General features: G+C 31.1%; 1 protein-coding gene across 1 annotated transcript; it reads right to left on the reverse strand.

Moving 5' to 3' along the window:
• Positions 1-6,712: 6,712 nt before the first annotated feature.
• On the reverse strand, positions 6,713-17,385 carry LOC116127734 (calcineurin B-like protein 4). Its single transcript, XM_031413376.1, has 8 exons — positions 17,276-17,385; positions 8,114-8,237; positions 7,941-8,000; positions 7,666-7,774; positions 7,419-7,471; positions 7,204-7,284; positions 7,007-7,119; positions 6,713-6,837 (listed from the first exon to the last, which is right to left on the reverse strand). Exons 1-8 carry the CDS (start codon positions 17,383-17,385, stop codon positions 6,774-6,776), a joined length of 714 nt encoding a protein of 237 aa, XP_031269236.1. The 3' UTR covers positions 6,713-6,773.
• Positions 17,386-19,154: the final 1,769 nt, after the last annotated feature.

Genomic DNA, 19,154 nt, shown 5'->3' on the forward strand with positions numbered 1-19,154 from the left:
AGAAGAGCTAGCACATTTATCACAAAACATTTGACAATCAAATACTCATATACGTTCACCACCTGCCAATATCCAAGAAATTTATATCTGTCAGCAATAAGCGCACACTTGCAGTAACATATACATGCAACACACATAGAGAGATATAAAGTGGTTGATTGATTTAGTCATTAAGTCATTATGCATGCTGATGATGACAAAAGCGTTCAACATAATGTTAGAATATTGTCGATATGATAAATTGATAAAAGCAAATCTACAGCTTATAATGTTTCAATTGAACTATCTGCAATACAAGATTTCTTGAATTGATGGAATTAATGGACAGAGGCACAAGGCTACTTATACATGTGAAGGTAGAACCAACTTTTCTTTGGACAAACTCCAGGAACTAGAGCCTATTAAAGAAAAACAAAGGCTTATCCCATATGAGGTAAAAATCAGTTTGCCCCACTAGAGTTCTCAAAGTCTAACTTTTCGGGCAACTATGGCCTTTTTAATTACCTTACCCCACATGTTTTAGAAACTATCAATTAACCCTAAAATCCTAACTATGTCCCAACCTTGTAAATTCACTAAGGGTATAATGGTATTCCTGGGAGAAAGGAAGCAAAAGGAGGGAGAGAAAGAACTCTATACCTTTGATTCTCTATAGATCAATGCTAGTTACCCTTCTGAAATATGATTTGGTTAACTTTAGTAATCATTTGGGTCCAAAATCTCAAAAGAGATTTACTTTGTTCCCAAATTCATCAATAAAATCAAGAAAATAAAAAAACCATTAATCAGAAGACAGTACTAGAAAATGTACAAAACCATTATTCCTAATGGACGGTGAGTTCTCTCAAGAAAAAAAAGACACAAAGCAAAAAAGTAAAATATTTTTAAGAAAACCCTTTTCAACTAATACTATACAATTTAATCTCCATAGGATCAAGCAACCAACAAGCTAATCACCAACTTTAAGATTTAGGATATTTAAATATACAAAGATGGGTGGAAATTTCAGAAACTTCATCCCTAATAAATTAATAATAATTGAACCCCTAATGCCAATAAAGCTTATGCAAGCAGATCTGACCTCCTGATAAACTCCAAAAACTATGAGATATCAAGAATTAAGCTGAAGATGTCAGTCAAGCGCTTATCAACAAAAAAATACATATTAAATTAAAAAAATCCCTAAATTTTTTTATTCTAATAATAGATTATTTTAAAAGAGACCAAAATTGAGGTCATCTTGGAAACTAATAATAGTTTATCAGAATTAAAGCTTAGTTATTGAATAAATAAAAAAAAAAAAAGAAAGAGCAAAAGGCCAAGGAATGTCTCATTGAAGAAACTGAGAAGTGTCTTCAAAATTATTAATTTTCTGCAGAAAATTTTTACATATTTTTTCTTCCAATTTTTGGGCCACAGACCTACGCAAGCTAAAGGCCCAGTCAAATAATATAATCTTTTATTTAGGGAACCAAAGTTCAATTGTTTTCTTTTCCTTTTCCATGATTTTCTCAGCAACCAAAAATAACATAATGTGTACTGTAATAGTTTATGTTATCATTTAATTTTATAAATGCTTCACAAGAATCAAGAAACACTTTGCCCGAAGTTGTTTTTTAAAACAAAACATTTCAGGCTTCTAATACTATTTTTCAAACCCAGAACGCATCTACTGTTTGGTTGCCAGAAAATGTAGGGAGAAAAAGAAAGACAGTTTTTAGGTTCTAATTTAACGGACTGTCATGATTGACCAAAGAAAACCAAAAAACATCTTCACTCATTGGTCAACCACATTAACTGTCAAAAAATTTGAGATCTAAAACTTCTACTTCCCCCAAATATTTTCTCAACAATCAAACAGAAAATTCAACACAAGCCCACAATTTAAAAAACAAAACCAATTCCATTAACAGCATATAATTTTAGACGTAGAACAAGCATGAAAAAAAACACTACTTTAAAAAAAGAAAGAAAAGAAAAACTAACCGGAGAGAACAGCCGTCGTTTAAACTTTGTGTAGTAAATATAGCTAGTTTTGTAGGTGCAATTGTGGAGAAAGAGAGGTTTAAGAAGAAAGTGAAGAATTTGATTGATGAGCTTCAGCTTATAGAAACGAAACGTGGCGTGTGGTGGTGGTCGTCTTCAAAAACTCTTAGTTTCAGAGGCTTTGAGTTTGACGTCAAGTTGCTGGCAGTGGCACATGGCATTATAATAATATCACTTTGAAAGAGAGATTGAATTTTGAAAGGTTAGTTTAGTTTTCTTGTACAGCCACTCTCACCACCTTTTTTGTCTGTATATGAATATTTATTTATTATTAATAATTTTTATTTTTATTAGACTGATAGTATGTAACGCCCACATTTCTATGAGCCCCTTAAATTTAAAAGAATATATAAATTCTAAAATAACCCTTAATTATGGATTTCTTTTATGAAATATTTTTAATTCCTTGTACAAGATATTATCAAAACCAACTGATGTCATTGTAACAAATCCGTACGAATTTGATTTTGAATCATAAACGTTACCTACCAAAACAAATTGATGTTGACATACACCTTCACTTTTGGTTTTTGGAACGCCATAATGACAATGTGTTCAATTAAATATTTAAACAAAAAATGTTTTTTTGTTTTCTTTTAATATATTGATGGTTTTTTTTTTTTTTAATATTTTGAGTGGGGTTAGGCGGCATTGGTACCTTTCAATAGGATTTGTAAAATAATTCTAAGAATATGTTTGGTATATTATTTAAAAAAATTTTTTTGAAAAAATTTAGTTACTTTTTAATCCCCTACATTTGTTAATTTAGCTAATATCTCTTACAATAAAAATTTATAAATAACAAAAACACCCTGACCCACCTAATTAAATTTTAGCAATCGGCTATCAATGTCAGATGGGGCGTTAGTCATTGAAATGGTTATCGATCGGTTGGATCTGACTGGTCGTGGGCGACTTGCCTTTTTAGGCCAGATCCATTGTAAATTTGGTGGCAAAAAAAGCAGATCTAGGGCAAAAAATGGTTTTGTCGTTAACGATCAAAATTGGTAGGCAATGACGACAAAAATATGGCGTTTCTGACCGATCTACTATGGATTTAGTCAAAAAAAGCAAGATCGATCATAACTAGCCAGATCCAGTCGGTTGTTTGGTGCTGACTGTTGGCCGGTGATAGTGACTTACGGTGGGTAGGATGGTTTATAAAATTTTATTTTACATAAATTTATTGTAGTCTAATATATTTTTAATAATTATTTTTTGGTAAAAATAAGTAATAATATTTTTAAACGCCTACAAACTACTTCTCTTTATCTTAATTAAATAAGTAAAAATGATTTTGATTAATAATAATATTATTGTGTTGTAAAAAAATAAATTTAAGCATGCGGATTTATCATATAATTTAATTTAATAAATTTATAAACAGGTTAAGATATTATGTTTACTTTTTGATTTAAAATATTGACACAATTTACTAACCATACAGCTAAATTAAGACAATGATTGGGCAAAAAGAAATTAGATAGTAGTAGTTTAATACTAATTTAGCAACCCTTTTAATCATCCTATTGATTAAATGAATTAGGGATGCTCAAAACTGGGTACCTGATCGGCTAGGGCTTTTGCTGAACTGGATCAAAAATTCAGTTCAAGTTCTAATAGTACCTGATAACTGAACTGATTTATAAATTACCTGGTTTTGAACCAAATCAAAAATTTAAGTTTTCGATTTGGGTATCTGGTTTTTTGCACAGTTAAATTGGTACTCGAATAAAAAATCTGGTTTCTTTCCACTATAACTCAAAATTGAACCGATTTCTAGGTACCTGATTTTTTCGATTCGGTTTCAGTTTAGATACTGAGTTCTGGGTATTTTTGAACACCCCTAAAATGAATGGTATTGAATAATATAAAAAATTTAGTTACAATTTCTAAATATGTTATAAATTTATTAAAAGGATAATTAAGAAGATACCATTTACAATGAAAAATATAAATGTTAGAATTATTCAGTATATATTAGTTAGGATTAAGGTTGACTAATTATTGGAAAATTATTTTAAATCAAAAGAATTTGACCTGTCAATATAAAATAATTTCCTCTTATATAATATGGTATATACCAATAATATTAATAAAAAAATATTAACTATAAATTTGACACCACAATAAATCATTAAACCTTGTTAAAATACCAAAATTATCTTATAAAAGTAAAAACATAAAAAAAATATATATAATTTTTTTTTCTAATAAATGGATGCTTTAAATTAAAGGACGAAGTTACACTTTTTTAATCATCAAAATAATTAAATAAACCCTTTTTCACTTTATATTAAGTAGATATAAAATATTTGATCTCAAACGTGAGAAGGCGCGTGGGATATAAAAAATAAAATGGAACCAAAGAATATTTCATAATAAAAAAAAAAAAAACAGAGAAGACAAAGAAGGAGAATCATCAGTGAGAAGCAACCAATGTTTCACAGTCCACGTATTACCTTTTTTTTTTTTTTTTTTTTTTTGTCAACGAAGTAATCAACTTAGCAACCCTTTTGTTTTTGTATTTATTTAATTTTAATTGTCTGCCTCTTCACGAATTCTAATGTGTAGATAAAATAGATAGGAAAATAACAACATCCACCTAGGTATTGTGTGGCATGATCCATCACAAAATGGACCAATCACAAGTTGCCACCTACACTGATTTTCATTTTAATTTAGCCCCACCTTATTCTATGATTGATTTTTATGCCCATCAATTCAAATAGATAACTATGAAAGTGAAAATCTTTTTCGATAATGTTACTTGTCTTATTGCAACCATTGAGTTTGAATCGACTCTCATATTTAATAATTTGAAATTTTGAATATGATTTTAGGGTTAGTCTCGGATTGATATAACTTTAATATTTTTTATTAAACCTTGAAAACAATTTACCAAAAAAATTAATTATTTGATTAAATTTTTATGAAATAAATTTTTATTCAAGTTCAATTTGTAATTGAGACTCTTATTTGAGTTTTATACCCTTATAGAAATATAATAATTATAAATATTAACATAAATAAAATTTCATACTTATGTTAGAGGAGCTACTTTTGATCCATTATTAGTAAACTATAAATGTCATATAATTATATGATATTAGCGAAATCAAAAAGTCATTTTAGTGACATGTTACTTCTCTTCTAAAGGGAAAATTGAGGTTTTTTTTTTTTTTTTTTTAAATAACCAGAGTGTTCAGACTAGTTTGTACGTACCTCAACTAATCATTTAAGCCCATTAAATACTCTACAAGTCAAATGTTCTAAGTAAACCACAAATGTGGTAAATAACCTCAATATGATTTAAATCCAAGAAGTCAATGAAGGTTTTCCAAATGGAGATTAAGGCGAAGGAAATGAAATGTCTAAATTGCCCCTTTTTTTAATTACTTTGGGGTAACAGCAGTTACGATTACCATTTAGAAACATCTAAATAGTATTACTTTTTAAAATTTGTGAATTAAATTATACTTTTATCCAAACCTAAAAGGGAAATAGTAATTAACCCAAGTAACATTATATGTCATAACTTGATAGCAATGAGATAGTATATAACACTGGAAAAACCTCGCCATCAAGTAGACCATAGTCCAACAAATTAGGAGAGAATCAACAGATTTCTTTTCGCAAGAAGGACCATTTAAAGTACTTGTTGGAAAGAAAAAAGGGTTACCAAAGAGAAGCATATAAAAAGCTTTATGTAGTTCAAAATTTCTTTTGAAGTGGACGTTTATTGCTATCTATTTTGGCTTCCTAGCACCATCACGTATTAAAACAAAAAACCCACGGATTAACTTGTGAAGCTCTATTTTTTTTGGTTTAACATAAGAGTGAAAATGTAGTAAATCTTAGTCCAACCCAACCCATCAAAATTAGATTGGTTTGAAGTGGGTTGAACAATTTAAAAGGTCCACACCAAACAGACCATGGCTTCAAAGTGAGCTGGGCTAATACAGGCCCAACTTAACATCATGGACCACCTTATATACAGGCTGCTCATATTGGGCCAACCATAAGCTAAAACGTAACATCAGCTCCCAATCCTTCCTCAAAACTTCATGTAACTTGTAGCATCCTAATATTTTATCAATACATTTTGGCCAGGAGGAGAACATTTTTGGATGCAACACCAGCTTCTGTCTTCTACATCCAGATACCGATAATGAAACAGGGTTGGGGAGCATAAAACGTCACACTTGTAATATACTGCATCAACTAATAACAAAAATGTTGAGTCATTCCCAAGTCAAATTTATGTTGTCTACAAAAATAAATTGCAAGTGTAAAAGCATCAAAACTGTCCTTTGATTTTACGTTAAGATAAATCAAACAGATTCTGCAACTCTAGGAGGAATCACTTCAGAATACTAAAACAACCCCTTTATTACATATGAAAAACAAGAGTGGGATTGAAAATTTACCTCTTCAAAGGCACGCAACATCTTAATCACAAAACTTCCGATGCTGAAACAAGATGCAAATAAATGCCACCTATATACAGTTTACAAGCACCTGCTAACATCGCAAAACAAAGCAGTCATGGATAGGTGTTGTAGCTTGGCTGTACTTTAGGAGACTTACACTTGATTTCCTCTAAGCTTGCTTCTAGCTCTTCTTGTTAACCATAGATATGAAACCATGTGGAATCCAAGTTCGCTTGTAGATTATGTTCAACTCAAAAAGCAACAATGTTGATGCATTCTAGAAATGATATGAACCTAGACTTCTGAATCTTCAACTTCAGTACTTATCACAAAGCTGGGAAATGCCAAGGTTATGTCCCTGGAGAACAAGAAAATGGCATGTTACTGTTCTAAAAATGAACTTTTTTCAAGGAAAATGGACTTGAAGTAAATTTAACTCTATGATTTCATGCCTACTTGGTGATGTACGCGGTTCATTGCTTAATTTTTAATCAGTTTTACAGAAGCACAAACAAGTTAAGACTTACATCAAATATGGAAGAGTCATGTTCTTTATCAGAGAGGGATTCTTAGACACAAATTCTTTCCATTCTTCTAGGTCAATTTTTCCATCACCTTTTGTATCAGCATCACTAAAGGTCTGCGAAAAAAGACAAAGTTCAGGACTGGAGGTGGACCAAAAAAGCATGAAATAGTGTAGTTGAAAGGGTTAAGTTATCTGAACCTTATTCACAATAGTGTCAATGAAATCATCTGAAAGTACGAGATCTGATTCATGCAGCAGTGCCAAAACCATCTCCTTCAACTGACAAGTGATATAGAATTATATGCTTAAGTTGCTAAATGCAAATTTTGGAAGCACATTCTAGAAGCCTTTACCATACTACAAGGGCCACATATATAAAAGAAACTATAATGGTAAGTGGTTGCAATATTTACCTCCTCCCACTCAATGAAACCAGTCTGCCTTAGATCATACAATCTGAAAGCAACTGCAAAAGCATTTTTGCAAATTTAGTAGGTATTTAAGAAGCACAGAAATCATCTAGTGTTTATGAGATTTTTCAGTTTAACCTCAAGAAATATTCATATAAAAGAAGAAAGGTTTAGTAGCATGCATAGGAGATGATACATTTCCAACACAGAAACACTTGTAAGAATTCTATGATAGAGAAAATGATCTTACATGCAATTTTGTCCTCCACAGGTGCATTTGGATGAAAGACGCCCAACGATCGAACAAATTCCCCAAACTCGATGACCCCATTGCGCTTGACATCAAACAGATCAAAGATCTACAAAAAACAAAAAAAAAAAAAAAAAAAAACACAAAAATTAATGTAAAACAGTATCCACATCAGTGCAGAATATGACAGCGACTTTTGCTGTTAAAATAGTTATTGAGATACAAGACATACAAGTATAGATCAATATCCATAACTAGGAGCCAGCTATACGCACCCTGTCTGCAAAAAGATTCTTCCTATTTCTGTTCCTGAAGAGTGCAAACTGAAACTCTTCCTGCTCATAAGAACCAAATACAATTACCTTTCTTTAGAATGAAGTCCAACTTAAAACCAATCACTTATAATGAAGTTTAACTTAAAATTAGAAATAAGAAATGAGAAATATACCTTGTGAATTAGTCCATTATTAATTACTGAACTGCTTAATTTCTTAAACAGTTCATACAAGGCCTCTACTTCACTAACACTGACTGCAAAGAAGAGGAAACCACATTGTATTTTCAAAATCAGTCTCAAGGAAAATTGTTAGGTGATTCCAAACAGAAAGGAATCAGGCAGTATAATCCTATTGAGCAGCAAGCTCATGGCTGAAACTGGAAAAATTAACTAGCTAAAATTGTATCACAAGACCTGTAACTTCCATATAATTAGCCAGGTTCTCCATTTTTTTCATGTCTTAATATGCCACATATGATGTGAATGTCATCTTTCTATATTTCAATGCCAGTGAACTCATGATTATTTTTAATAATATATAATCTGATTTAATAATTCAACCCACCCAATAAGATATCCCAAAAGCTGCAACAGACTAGGCTCACTACTATCGGATAGTAGCATCACTTTATTCAAGTCAAGTTTTACTCTGAGATCTTTCATTCCCACTCGAATGCCAAAAATTGAACATATTCCAAGAACCAAGTAAACTAATTCACTGTTTTACTTTAAAGAAATCATTTTCAAGGTGCAGGTGTCATGAATTTTGTACCATTCTAACTTTAAGGAGAATATATGCTTTGTTATCACTTTAATAACATCTAGAGAATGATAATGAGAGACATAATGCAGGATATAAGCAAACAGACTTGGAAGATAAATAATTAAGCACAGGCAAAATAAGTTGGAAAAGGCAAGAATTTTACAGGTGGGGGATAATGACTGACAAGGTGTTTCAGAAGCAAGAACAGTGGGCTCCTCATAACCAGGCGTTCGTCTACTTTTTTTGGTCAAGACACAACCCATGAGAAGAGCTAGTACAATTTATCCACAAAACATTTGACAATCAATAATACTCATACGTTCACCACCTGCCAATATCCAAGAAATTTATATCTGTCAGCAATAATGCTGCACACTTGCAGTAACATTATACATGCAAACACACATAGAGAGATATAAAGTGGTTGATTGATTTAGTCACTTAAGTCATTATGCATGCTGATGATGACTAAAAGCGGTTCAACATAATGTTAGAATCATTAGTCGATATGATAAATTGATAAAAGCAAATCCTACCGCTTATAATGTTTCAATTGAACTATCTGCAATACAAGATTTCTTGAAATTGATGGAATTAAATGGACAGAGGCACAAGGCTACTTATACATGTGAACAGGTAGAACCAACTTTTCTTTTGGACACAACTACCAGGAACTAGAGCCTTATTAAAGAAAAACAAAGGCTTATCCCATAATGGAGTAAAAATCAGTTTGCCCCACTAGAGTTCTCAAAAGTCTAACTTTTCGGGCAACTATGGCTTTTTTAATTACCTTACCCCACATGTTTTAGAAACTAATCAATTAACCCCTAAAATCCTAACTATGTCCCAACCCTGTTAAATTCATAAGGGTATAATGGTATTCCTTTGGGAGAAAGGAAGCAAAAGGAGGGGAGAAAGAACTCTATACCTTTGATTCTCTATAGATCAATGCTAGTTACCCTTCTGAAATATTTGGTTTAACTTTAGTAATCATTTGGGTCCAAAATCTCAAAAGTAGATTTACTTTGTTCCCCTAAATTCATCAATAAAATCAAAGAAAATAAAAAAACCATTAATCAGAAGACAGTACTAGAAAATGTACAAAATCCATTATTCCTAATGGACGGCTGAGTTCTCTCAAGAAAGAAAAGACACAAAGCAAAAACGTAAGATATTTTTAAGAAAACCCTTTTCAACTAATACTATACAATTTAATCTCCATTAGGATCAAGCAACCAACAAGCTAATCACCAACTTGAAGATTTGTAGGATATTTAAATATACAAAGATGTGGTGGAAATTTCAGAAACTTCCATCATCCCTAATAAATTAATAATAATTGAACCCCTAATGCCAATAAAGCTTATGCAAGCAGATCTGACCTCCCTGATAAACTCCAAAAACTATGAGATATTCAAGAATTGAAGTCTGAAGATGTCAGTCAAGCGCTTATCAACAAAAAAATACATATTAAATTAAAAAAAATCCCTAAATTTTTTTATTCTAATAATTAGATTAATTTTAAAAGAGACCAAAATTGAGTTCATCTTGGAAACTAATAATAGTTTATCAGAATTAAAGCTCTTAGTTATTGAATAAATAAAAATGAAAAAACAGAAAGAGCAAAAAGCTATTAACCCAAAAGTCAGGAATGTCTCATTGAAGAAACTGAGATGTGTCTTCAAAATTATTAATTTTTCTTTCAGCAGAAAATTTTTACATATTTTTTTTCTTCCAATTTTTGGGCCACAGACCTGACGCAAGCTAAAGGCCCAGTCAAAATAATATAATCTTTTATTTAGGGAACCAAAGTTCATTTTGTTTTCTTTTCCTTTTCCATGATTTTCTCAGCAACCAAACATAACATAATGTGTACATGTAATAGTTTATGTTATCATTATAATTTTATAAATGCTTCACAAGAATCAAGAAACACATTTGCCCGAAGTTGTTTTTTTAAAAACAAAACATTTCAGACTTCTAATACTATTTTTCAAACCCCAGAACGCATCTACTCTGTTTGGTTGCCAAGAAAATGTAGGGAAGAAAAAGAAAGACAGTTTTTAGGTTCTAATTTAACGGACTGTCATGATTTGACCAAAGAAAACAAAAAAAAAAAACATCTTCACTCATTTTGGTCAACCACATTAACATGTCAAAAAATATTGAGATCTAAAACCTTCTACTTCCTCCCACATATTTTCTCAACAATCAAACAGAAAATTCAACACAAGCCCACAATTTTAAAAACAAACCAATTCCATTAACAGCATATAATTCTTAGACGCTAGAACAAGCACATGAAATAAAAAACACTACTTTAAAAAAAGAAAGAAAAGAAAAACTAACCGGAGAGAAACAGCCGTCCGTTTAAACTTTGGTGTGAGACAGCTGGGAAATATAGCTAGTTTTGTAGGTGCATATTGTGGAGTAAAGAGAGGTTTAAAGAAGAAAGTGAAGAATTTGATTGATGAGCTTCAGCTTATAGAAACGAAACGTGGCGTGGTGGTGGTCGTCTTCAAAAACTCTATAGTTTCAGAAGGCTTTCTTGAGTTTGGACGTCAAGTTTCGCTGGCTACGGCTGGCAATGGCATTTATAATAATTACACTTGGAAAGAGAGAACTTGAATTTTGTAAAAGGTTTTTATGTTTCTTGTACAGCCGACTCCACCAACCTTTTTTGTCTGTATAATTGAATATTTATTTATTATTAATAATTTTATTTTCCTTAGACAGATATTACTGTATATATAGTATGTATGCCCCACTAATTCTCTGATGAGCCCCGTTTAAATTTAAAACGAATATATATAATTCTAAAATAACCCTTAATTATGGATTTTCTTTTATGAAATAATTTTTAATTCCTTTGTACAAGATATTATCGAAGACAAAACCAATTCATGTCATTGTAAAAAAATCATATATTTCATGAATATACAACTCACAGAATAACAAATCCGTACGAATTTTGAATCATAAACGGTTACCTACCAAAACAAATTTGATATTGACATACAACCTTCACTTTTCGTTTTTTGAATAATATTAGCTTTACAAAGAGGTGTATAAAGAGTCATATAAAGAGACAATCTATGCCCTTAAAAGAAAGGAAAAAGAGAGAGAGAGAGGCAATTATAAATTTTAAAGATAGAGATTATCTCTTTGTATGCCTCTTTATAAGGCTAGTGTTACTCTTTTGGAATCGCCATAATTGACAATGTGTTCAATTATAAATATTTAAATAAAAAATATTTAGGGTGCGTTTGGCTTATTGTTTCTGCCCATATTCCTAATCTTTGGCTGGTAATTCATCGATCTGGCCTTTTCCAGCTAGATCCACAGTGGATTTGGCCGGAAAAGACCAGATCTGGCCGTCAGTGATGGCCAAAGAAATGGCCATCGTTGATGATCAACGACGGCCAAAGATGGCCTTCTTTGGCCGTCGTTGACCGTCAACGGCCACATATAGCCGTAGATCTGGCCTTTTCCGGCCAGATCCGTGGTGGATCTGGTCGGAAAAAGCCATAGTGACGTCATACCGGCCAGATCTGATCGGTATGTGTCGTTACGTAATTTTTCTACTAGATTCCGGCGGTGGTGGCCGGAATCTGGCATTGCGGGTGGTGGGGGTCTTTTTGTCATTTTACATATTTTTATATATTGGGGTATTTATTAAATTAGCAAACTTAGGGGGTTTTTTTTATAAATTTATAAATTTTACCCCGTAATACTCCCATATTCAATTATCCAATACTATCCCCAAAATCCTATCCAAAATAATAAACCAAACGCACCCGTTTTTTTGTTCTTTCCTTTTATATGTATTTGATGGTTTTTTTTAATATTTTGAGCGGTTGTTTAGGCTGCTATTGGTACACTTTTCTAATGGGATATATAAAATCCTATTTTGAATATATTTTAGGATATGATTTTGAGGATGTGTTTGGTACATTATTTAAAAACATTTTTTGGAAATATTTAGATTACTTTTTACCCCTACATTTGTTAATTTAGTTAAACAACCCCCACAATAAAAATTTATAAATTAGATTACTTTTTAATCCCCTATATTTGTTAATTTAGCTAAACAACCCCCACAATAAAAATTTATAAATTAACAAAAACACCCCGACCTACCTAATCGAATTTTGGCAATCGGCTATCACTGTCGGATAGTGGCCGTTAGGTGTTGGAATGGTGCACGATCAGTTGGATCTGACCAGTCGTGGGTCGATCTTGCCTTTTTAGGCCAGATCCATTGTAGATCTGGTGGTCGAAAAAGGCCAGATCTAGGGCAAAAAATTGGTCGTGCGTTAACGATCAAAATTTGATAGTCAACGACGACCAGATATGGCCGTTTTTGACCAGATCCACTACGGATCTGGTTGAAAAAGGTAAGATCAGTGCATGATCGGCCATATCAGTTGGTTGTTATGACGCTGACTGTTGGCAGATGATAGTGACTTGGGTGGGTAGATGTGCTTTTATTAATTTATAAACTTTTATAGTGAAATGTAATTATTAAATGTTTTGAGTTGAATATAATATAATTAGATTTTGAATAATATTAAAACAAATATATTTTTTATTGTTTAGGATATGATAGTAGAATAGGATAAGGTGAAAAAAAGTTAAACAAACGAAAGATATTTTTTGAGCAGGTTTTAAAATATTTAGGAAATATTTAATATATATATATTTTTTAAATTACAGCGTTTAATCTCTCCTCTGTAAATAAAAGTAATCCAAAAATAAATTTAAAAGTGCAATATTACCAAATCCTTTATTATGATGATGATGATGATAATAAGTAAAGAACATAGATAAATTATTATCATAATATAAAAGAGAATTTTTCAAATATATTGGATATTGCATTATAGGATAAGAGCAAAATGGATATGCACTGACTCTTAGATTAGTCAGACTCCAAATTTAATAATGGTTTGACTTTTGATCTTATCAAACAATTTAGTCGTATAAGTAATCTTGCCTATCAATAGGTCTTTTTACCTAATTTTAAAATTTGAAACCTCAATTTTAATATTGGAAATGACTAATTGATATTATTAAAGAGAAATGTACTAATTGATTTTATTAAAGAGGAATATACATGTGCAACGAAATCTTATAAATTTTTGTATATTAAAAGATATGAAAAAAATAAATAACATAGAAATACAAAAAGTTTAATTTATTGTATAAAAATCTTTAAAAATTTCTTTATATCTCTAACATTATTGAATATTAAATACATTCTTACAAAACTAAACTCTAAGTTTAAGATTGGTATTACACTAATTGTAGTAATAAATTTGTAAAAATAGATACATAATAATCAATATTATTCAATAATGTTAGACATATAAACAAATCTTACAAAAATTTGTGTACAAACTAATGTGACAAAAAATAAGTAGAAAAATTAAATAAAAAGTCAAACTCATCATATTCATTTTTTATTTATTTTCTACTACATCCATTTGTACACAAATTTTTATAAAATTTGTTTATATGTCTAACATTATTTTATTCTCATACGATTAATGTTCTCCCAAAAAATAAAAATAAAAATAATATTATATGATACATATCTACTATTATTGAATGTGCTCCGACTATATTAATATATTGGGTATCATTTGTTTCATGAGAGACCGGTAAAATACTAAATGCCCTAACAAATTTGGGAAACTATTATATATTCCCTGAAATTATTAAAATTCCTCTAAAAAAATATTAAACTTCTTCAGAAATTTTAAAAAACAAAAGTTCCAAATAAAGTTGTATTTGTAATTATCAAAAATCATAGAACGTTTGAGGATAACTCTCTTTAAGAGGGATAATATTAACCTGATATATTTGTAATTTTATAAAATGAATTAAATATCGCATGAAAATTCATGACGTATTGAGAAGCACAATTCAATTTGTGTTGGTATAATATATGCCACCAAATATTTATTGAAGAATTAAGTAGACGACAATTGTACATGTGTGTTAATTATGTAATTTAATCTATTGATTAGGAATAAAGTTTTAAATAATTAAGTAGTTGAGTTGGGTTTTGGTCCACTTCTTGCGATTAGACATGGCAGACGGATAATAAACCCGCCGGTCTATGGGTATTCGGTTAGTTTTAGCGGGTACAGGTTCATGCACCCGTATCCAGTTTGCCTGTTTTTCTTAGGGGGCGTTTGGTTGAGAGCAATGTAGGATTACTGAGGTTATGTCATCTTATATTACTTGATTACTGCGTTTGATTGTCAAGTAATATAAGATTTCGATAATCTTCAAATACCAATAGTAGTTACTGTTAGTAATATTAGAGGTAATCTGATTACCTCTATTTTCTTAAGTATTATAAGATTACCAGGGTAATCTTTTTTTGTTACAATTCTATCCCTTATTAATAAAATTTTAGGACAATAATGCCTTTATTTTTAAATTTATTTACATGAATGTTGCTTTTACTATTTCACCCCAATTAATTAACTTTTTGGATAAAATTACCCTTGAATTCAAAACAAATTACAGCCTACCCAAGCCACCACCTGTCGCCAGCAACCACTGCCGCCGCGGCCGCCGAAAAGGCACATGGACGGCCGAAAATGGCCGTCGTGTGCCAATGTGGCCATTTCGAGCCAGAGGTTTGGTCGAAAATGGCCATACGGTCTCACGAAGGCCATTTCCTGCCTTCCATGTGCCATTAGGTTGTAGGGGTGTTCAAAAGAACTAATTGGAACCGAAACCGGCGGGTACCTGAGGTTTGGTTCCGGTTCCTACCTGGAACCGGTCGTCAACGAGTAGGTTTGGAACCGCTACTGTGTGGTTTCGGTTCTAGTTCCTATAGTTAGGAATCAGAACCAGAACCAGGAATCGAAACTAATATAAAATAAAATTAAAGAGTAGGGGGGTTAATAAGAATTTTTGTAGAAAAAGTAATGTGAATACATTTATATTTATATTTCATACCAGTTAAAGTAAGTTGGTTTGACTTTTGAGAATATACTTTTACAAAGTAATGGAGTTTGTAATTTTGAATTTTGAATTTTGAATTTATAATTTGTAATTTTATTTTTGTTAACAAATGCCAGGTGGGGGGGCATTTGTAAGTTTTTAAGGGTTTTTTGCCATTTTAAAAACTTTTGGGGGGTACTGTAATTTTACAGGGTACCCAAAACCGAAACCGGAACCATTGTTACAGGTTCCAATTCCAGTCCAAATTTCAAGAAATTGTCGGTTCCGATTTCGGTTCCTTCAAAAAATGCAGGGTACTTGGAATCGAACACCCCTATTAGGTTGCCGGTTGCCGGCGGTAGGCAGTGGTTGGGTTGGTGGGGGTGCTTTGTTGATTTTTCAAACTTTTATTATGGGGTTGTTTTTGCTAAGTTTTTAAATATAGGGGGGTTCTATATAATCCAAATAATAATAATATCAAAAAATAATGTAATTATAATATTTAATTAGAGGACAATTCAGTAATTTAAATAACATACCCACCAATTTATTCCTCCTAACCAAACATATTAATAAAACATACTCACTAATTTATTCCAACTAACCAAACATATTTTCCTAAAGATTCTCAATAATCTAACTTTCCAGTAATCCAACATTCCTAAAAATTCAACATTCCCTGAACCAAACACACCCTTAAAGGCATGCCGGATGATACCCGCAAGTACTCGCATTAAATTAAAAAAATCACTTATTTTTTTATCTAATCTGCACTTTGCTTGGGTTATAATCACTTTAAAATGATGTGAATAATCAACCTTATGATTGAGTTGATGACCATCAATAAGCTTAATTTCTTATACTTTGAAATGGAGAACAAATTAAACACAAACTGAAAGATTAATTTCTTATAAGCATTATGACTCTTTTTGTTTTGGTGGCTAATGCTTCCAGTTTGAGGGGATACTTATACTCCAGGAAAGCAGACAAAGAGTTAAATTTAAGGTAATATATTAATGAGATTCTTAATGGCTTAATTTAGACTTTTCAACTAAACAGTTTATGAAAACAACATGCAAGTGGTGGCTGTGTCAAAACCATTCCCAGATTTTGGTTCCTCGGATTTATAAGTCCCTCCTTTAGTTGTTTTACTGTTGGTTTATCTTTAGTTTAATGATAATTAATCAAAGATTAAAGATGAAGATGAAACAGTTGACGTTTCTGGAGTATTTTAATAAAAGTCTAATCAATATGCTTGAAATTCTAACCTATTAGATCAAACGGATGCCGATAAGATAAATTAGACCCACCAACCTTTTTCATTTCGTGTATAAAACAAACATTAAGATTATGAATTAAATGGATGTGTAGTATTATGCTAAGATTATTATTATTATTTTATATGTCAACCAATATTAAATTGTGTTAACCACTATGCAGGTTGCAAAACCTGTAATTGATTTCCAGTGTGTTTGCCCTGTTTTACCTCTCTAGTTTTAATTTGATCATACATGTCAAGCAAGCTCATGTGAATTAAATGGATTTATTTGGAAAAAAAAAAAGTGAAAATATATATGGGAAGCGGTTGACCACAGGTCAACCCGTACCTGCAAGGGCAAGTACCGGTGGTGCAACTCCTTTCCCGCTCAAAAATTTTACTCGTTGACCCATACTCGTGGAACCTAGCCCATGCCTGCTTGGCCTGTCTGTTTGCCATTTCTATTTGTGATATATGCCTTAATTTAATAAAAAAGGAAAATAAAAATTTATACTGTATGTAAGTATTTTTGTCAACTTATGTTCTCGTGTGGGCACTTCAGAGTCTGTATGGTTACAACGCATCCAATAGATATTTTTTCACAAAGCACATATTGCACTCGGTTTGCAAAGAGGACAATATATTCTCTTTTAAGATATTTGTTGTAGTCCATTTACACCTATCCTCGTATAATTTGATGTACTAGAAAAATTGTTTTACTTTGTTTGTGGTCCCAAAGATTCTTTTCTAGAAAGCAAAACATAAAAGTTGAACTTTAACTTTTTTGTCTCTCAGCCTAGTCGTCTTGTTTTTTATATATTCATATTTTTCTAGTGTCTTCCTTAAGAAACTTAATTGCCTCTTATTCATCATTGAATATCTTGTAAGGTTTTTTTATTCATCTAAGGTTTCTCATATGCTTTGGTAGACTTAAAATTACCTTCTTTTACATTGTCTTTGTTGTGACGATTCTGGAACATAGTTCCATGTTGATGCTTAGATGTGTGCAAGCTACTGTTCTGAAGTTGATATTTTGTTGTTGAAACTTGAAAGCAACTCAAGTGCGACCTGGTGGTTTCGTGTAAAGCTTGCTATGGTAGCTTGAAGTTCAATCGAAGAAGAGAAGATTGATGTGTTGAAAATAAGGAGTGTTTTGCAACTATGTTTTTCTTGTTTTATATTTGAACTCATAAGTTTACATAGTGGATTTGCCTCTTCTGGACTTGGTCCTATAGATATAGACATATTGTCAAACCATGTAAAAATGAGTGTGTTCTTTTTTTGCTTTGATGGATGTTTCATTTATACTTTGAACAACTCTTATGCACAATAAGAACAAACAACTCATTTGCACAAGTTGTAATCATTTTGTTATTCTTTAAAACTTTCACTGTAGTCAATGCATTGTATTAATAGCGGGTGTTTTGCTCAATGATTAGGAATGTATATCAAATAATTAATGACCTAATTAATTAATTAAAAATAAATCCACTTGTTAAGAAAATTGAACAAACCATTCTTTTTTTCGAAAAAAAAAAAAATTACTGATTGCTTTTCCAAATATTTGACTAGTAAGAATTGTTATATCAGATGAATATATATATTTTTTGAGCTTTCGTTATATATATATATATATATATATATATATATATATATAGACACACACGCACCCTACATATTATAAAATATTATCAGTGGTAATTAGACTGTTTAATTGATATTAATCAATGTATATTACTCATCTCATGGCTTTTAAAGAAGTTTGACTTATATTAAATGAAGATTCTAAAATTATACCAAAATTTACATAATCATTCTAAGTTACAACCACTTTTTGTGACTTCCTTCACCATTCATCATTCTTCTATAAATATTTAGCAAGTGAGATGACACCTCCAACAACATAATAACCAGAGTCCATCAGTTTATCTATTGGTGTTAGTGTTGTAGTTAAATCACTGTTCTTTCCAGTAGTTTTCAAAAAATCCAATATATATATATATATATATATATATATAAAATTGTGTTCTCTTTCGATGGGTACTGTTGGTTATTAGATGCTCTCAAATGTGGGTTGTTGGTGAACGAGTCTTGACACTTACCAATTATTTTTTTTCCTAGAAAGAAAATTGATTACTGTCATTTGAAATCAATAATTATCTAATTAAACAAAAAAATTGTGTATTGTACTAACTTATACAATGCAAAATGCGTAACAAACAAATTAT

The sequence above is a fragment of the Pistacia vera genome, unplaced genomic scaffold, assembly GCF_008641045.1.
Source record: "Pistacia vera cultivar Batoury unplaced genomic scaffold, PisVer_v2 Contig195, whole genome shotgun sequence".
NCBI classification, from domain to species: domain Eukaryota; kingdom Viridiplantae; phylum Streptophyta; class Magnoliopsida; order Sapindales; family Anacardiaceae; genus Pistacia; species Pistacia vera.

Excerpts from the sequence above, each read along its gene's own strand:
- LOC116127734 (XM_031413376.1), bottom strand. The coding sequence starts at position 17,385 with ATGGCAAACAGACAGGCCAAGCAGGCATGGGCTAGGTTCCACGAGTAT. Across the intron at positions 7,775-7,940 it reads AGAATCTTTTTGCAGACAGG|ATCTTTGATCTGTTTGATGT; the intron begins GTGCGTATAGCT and ends TGTTTTTTGTAG. Across the intron at positions 7,472-7,665 it reads TGTGGAGGACAAAATTGCAT|TTGCTTTCAGATTGTATGAT; the intron begins GTAAGATCATTT and ends ATGCTTTTGCAG.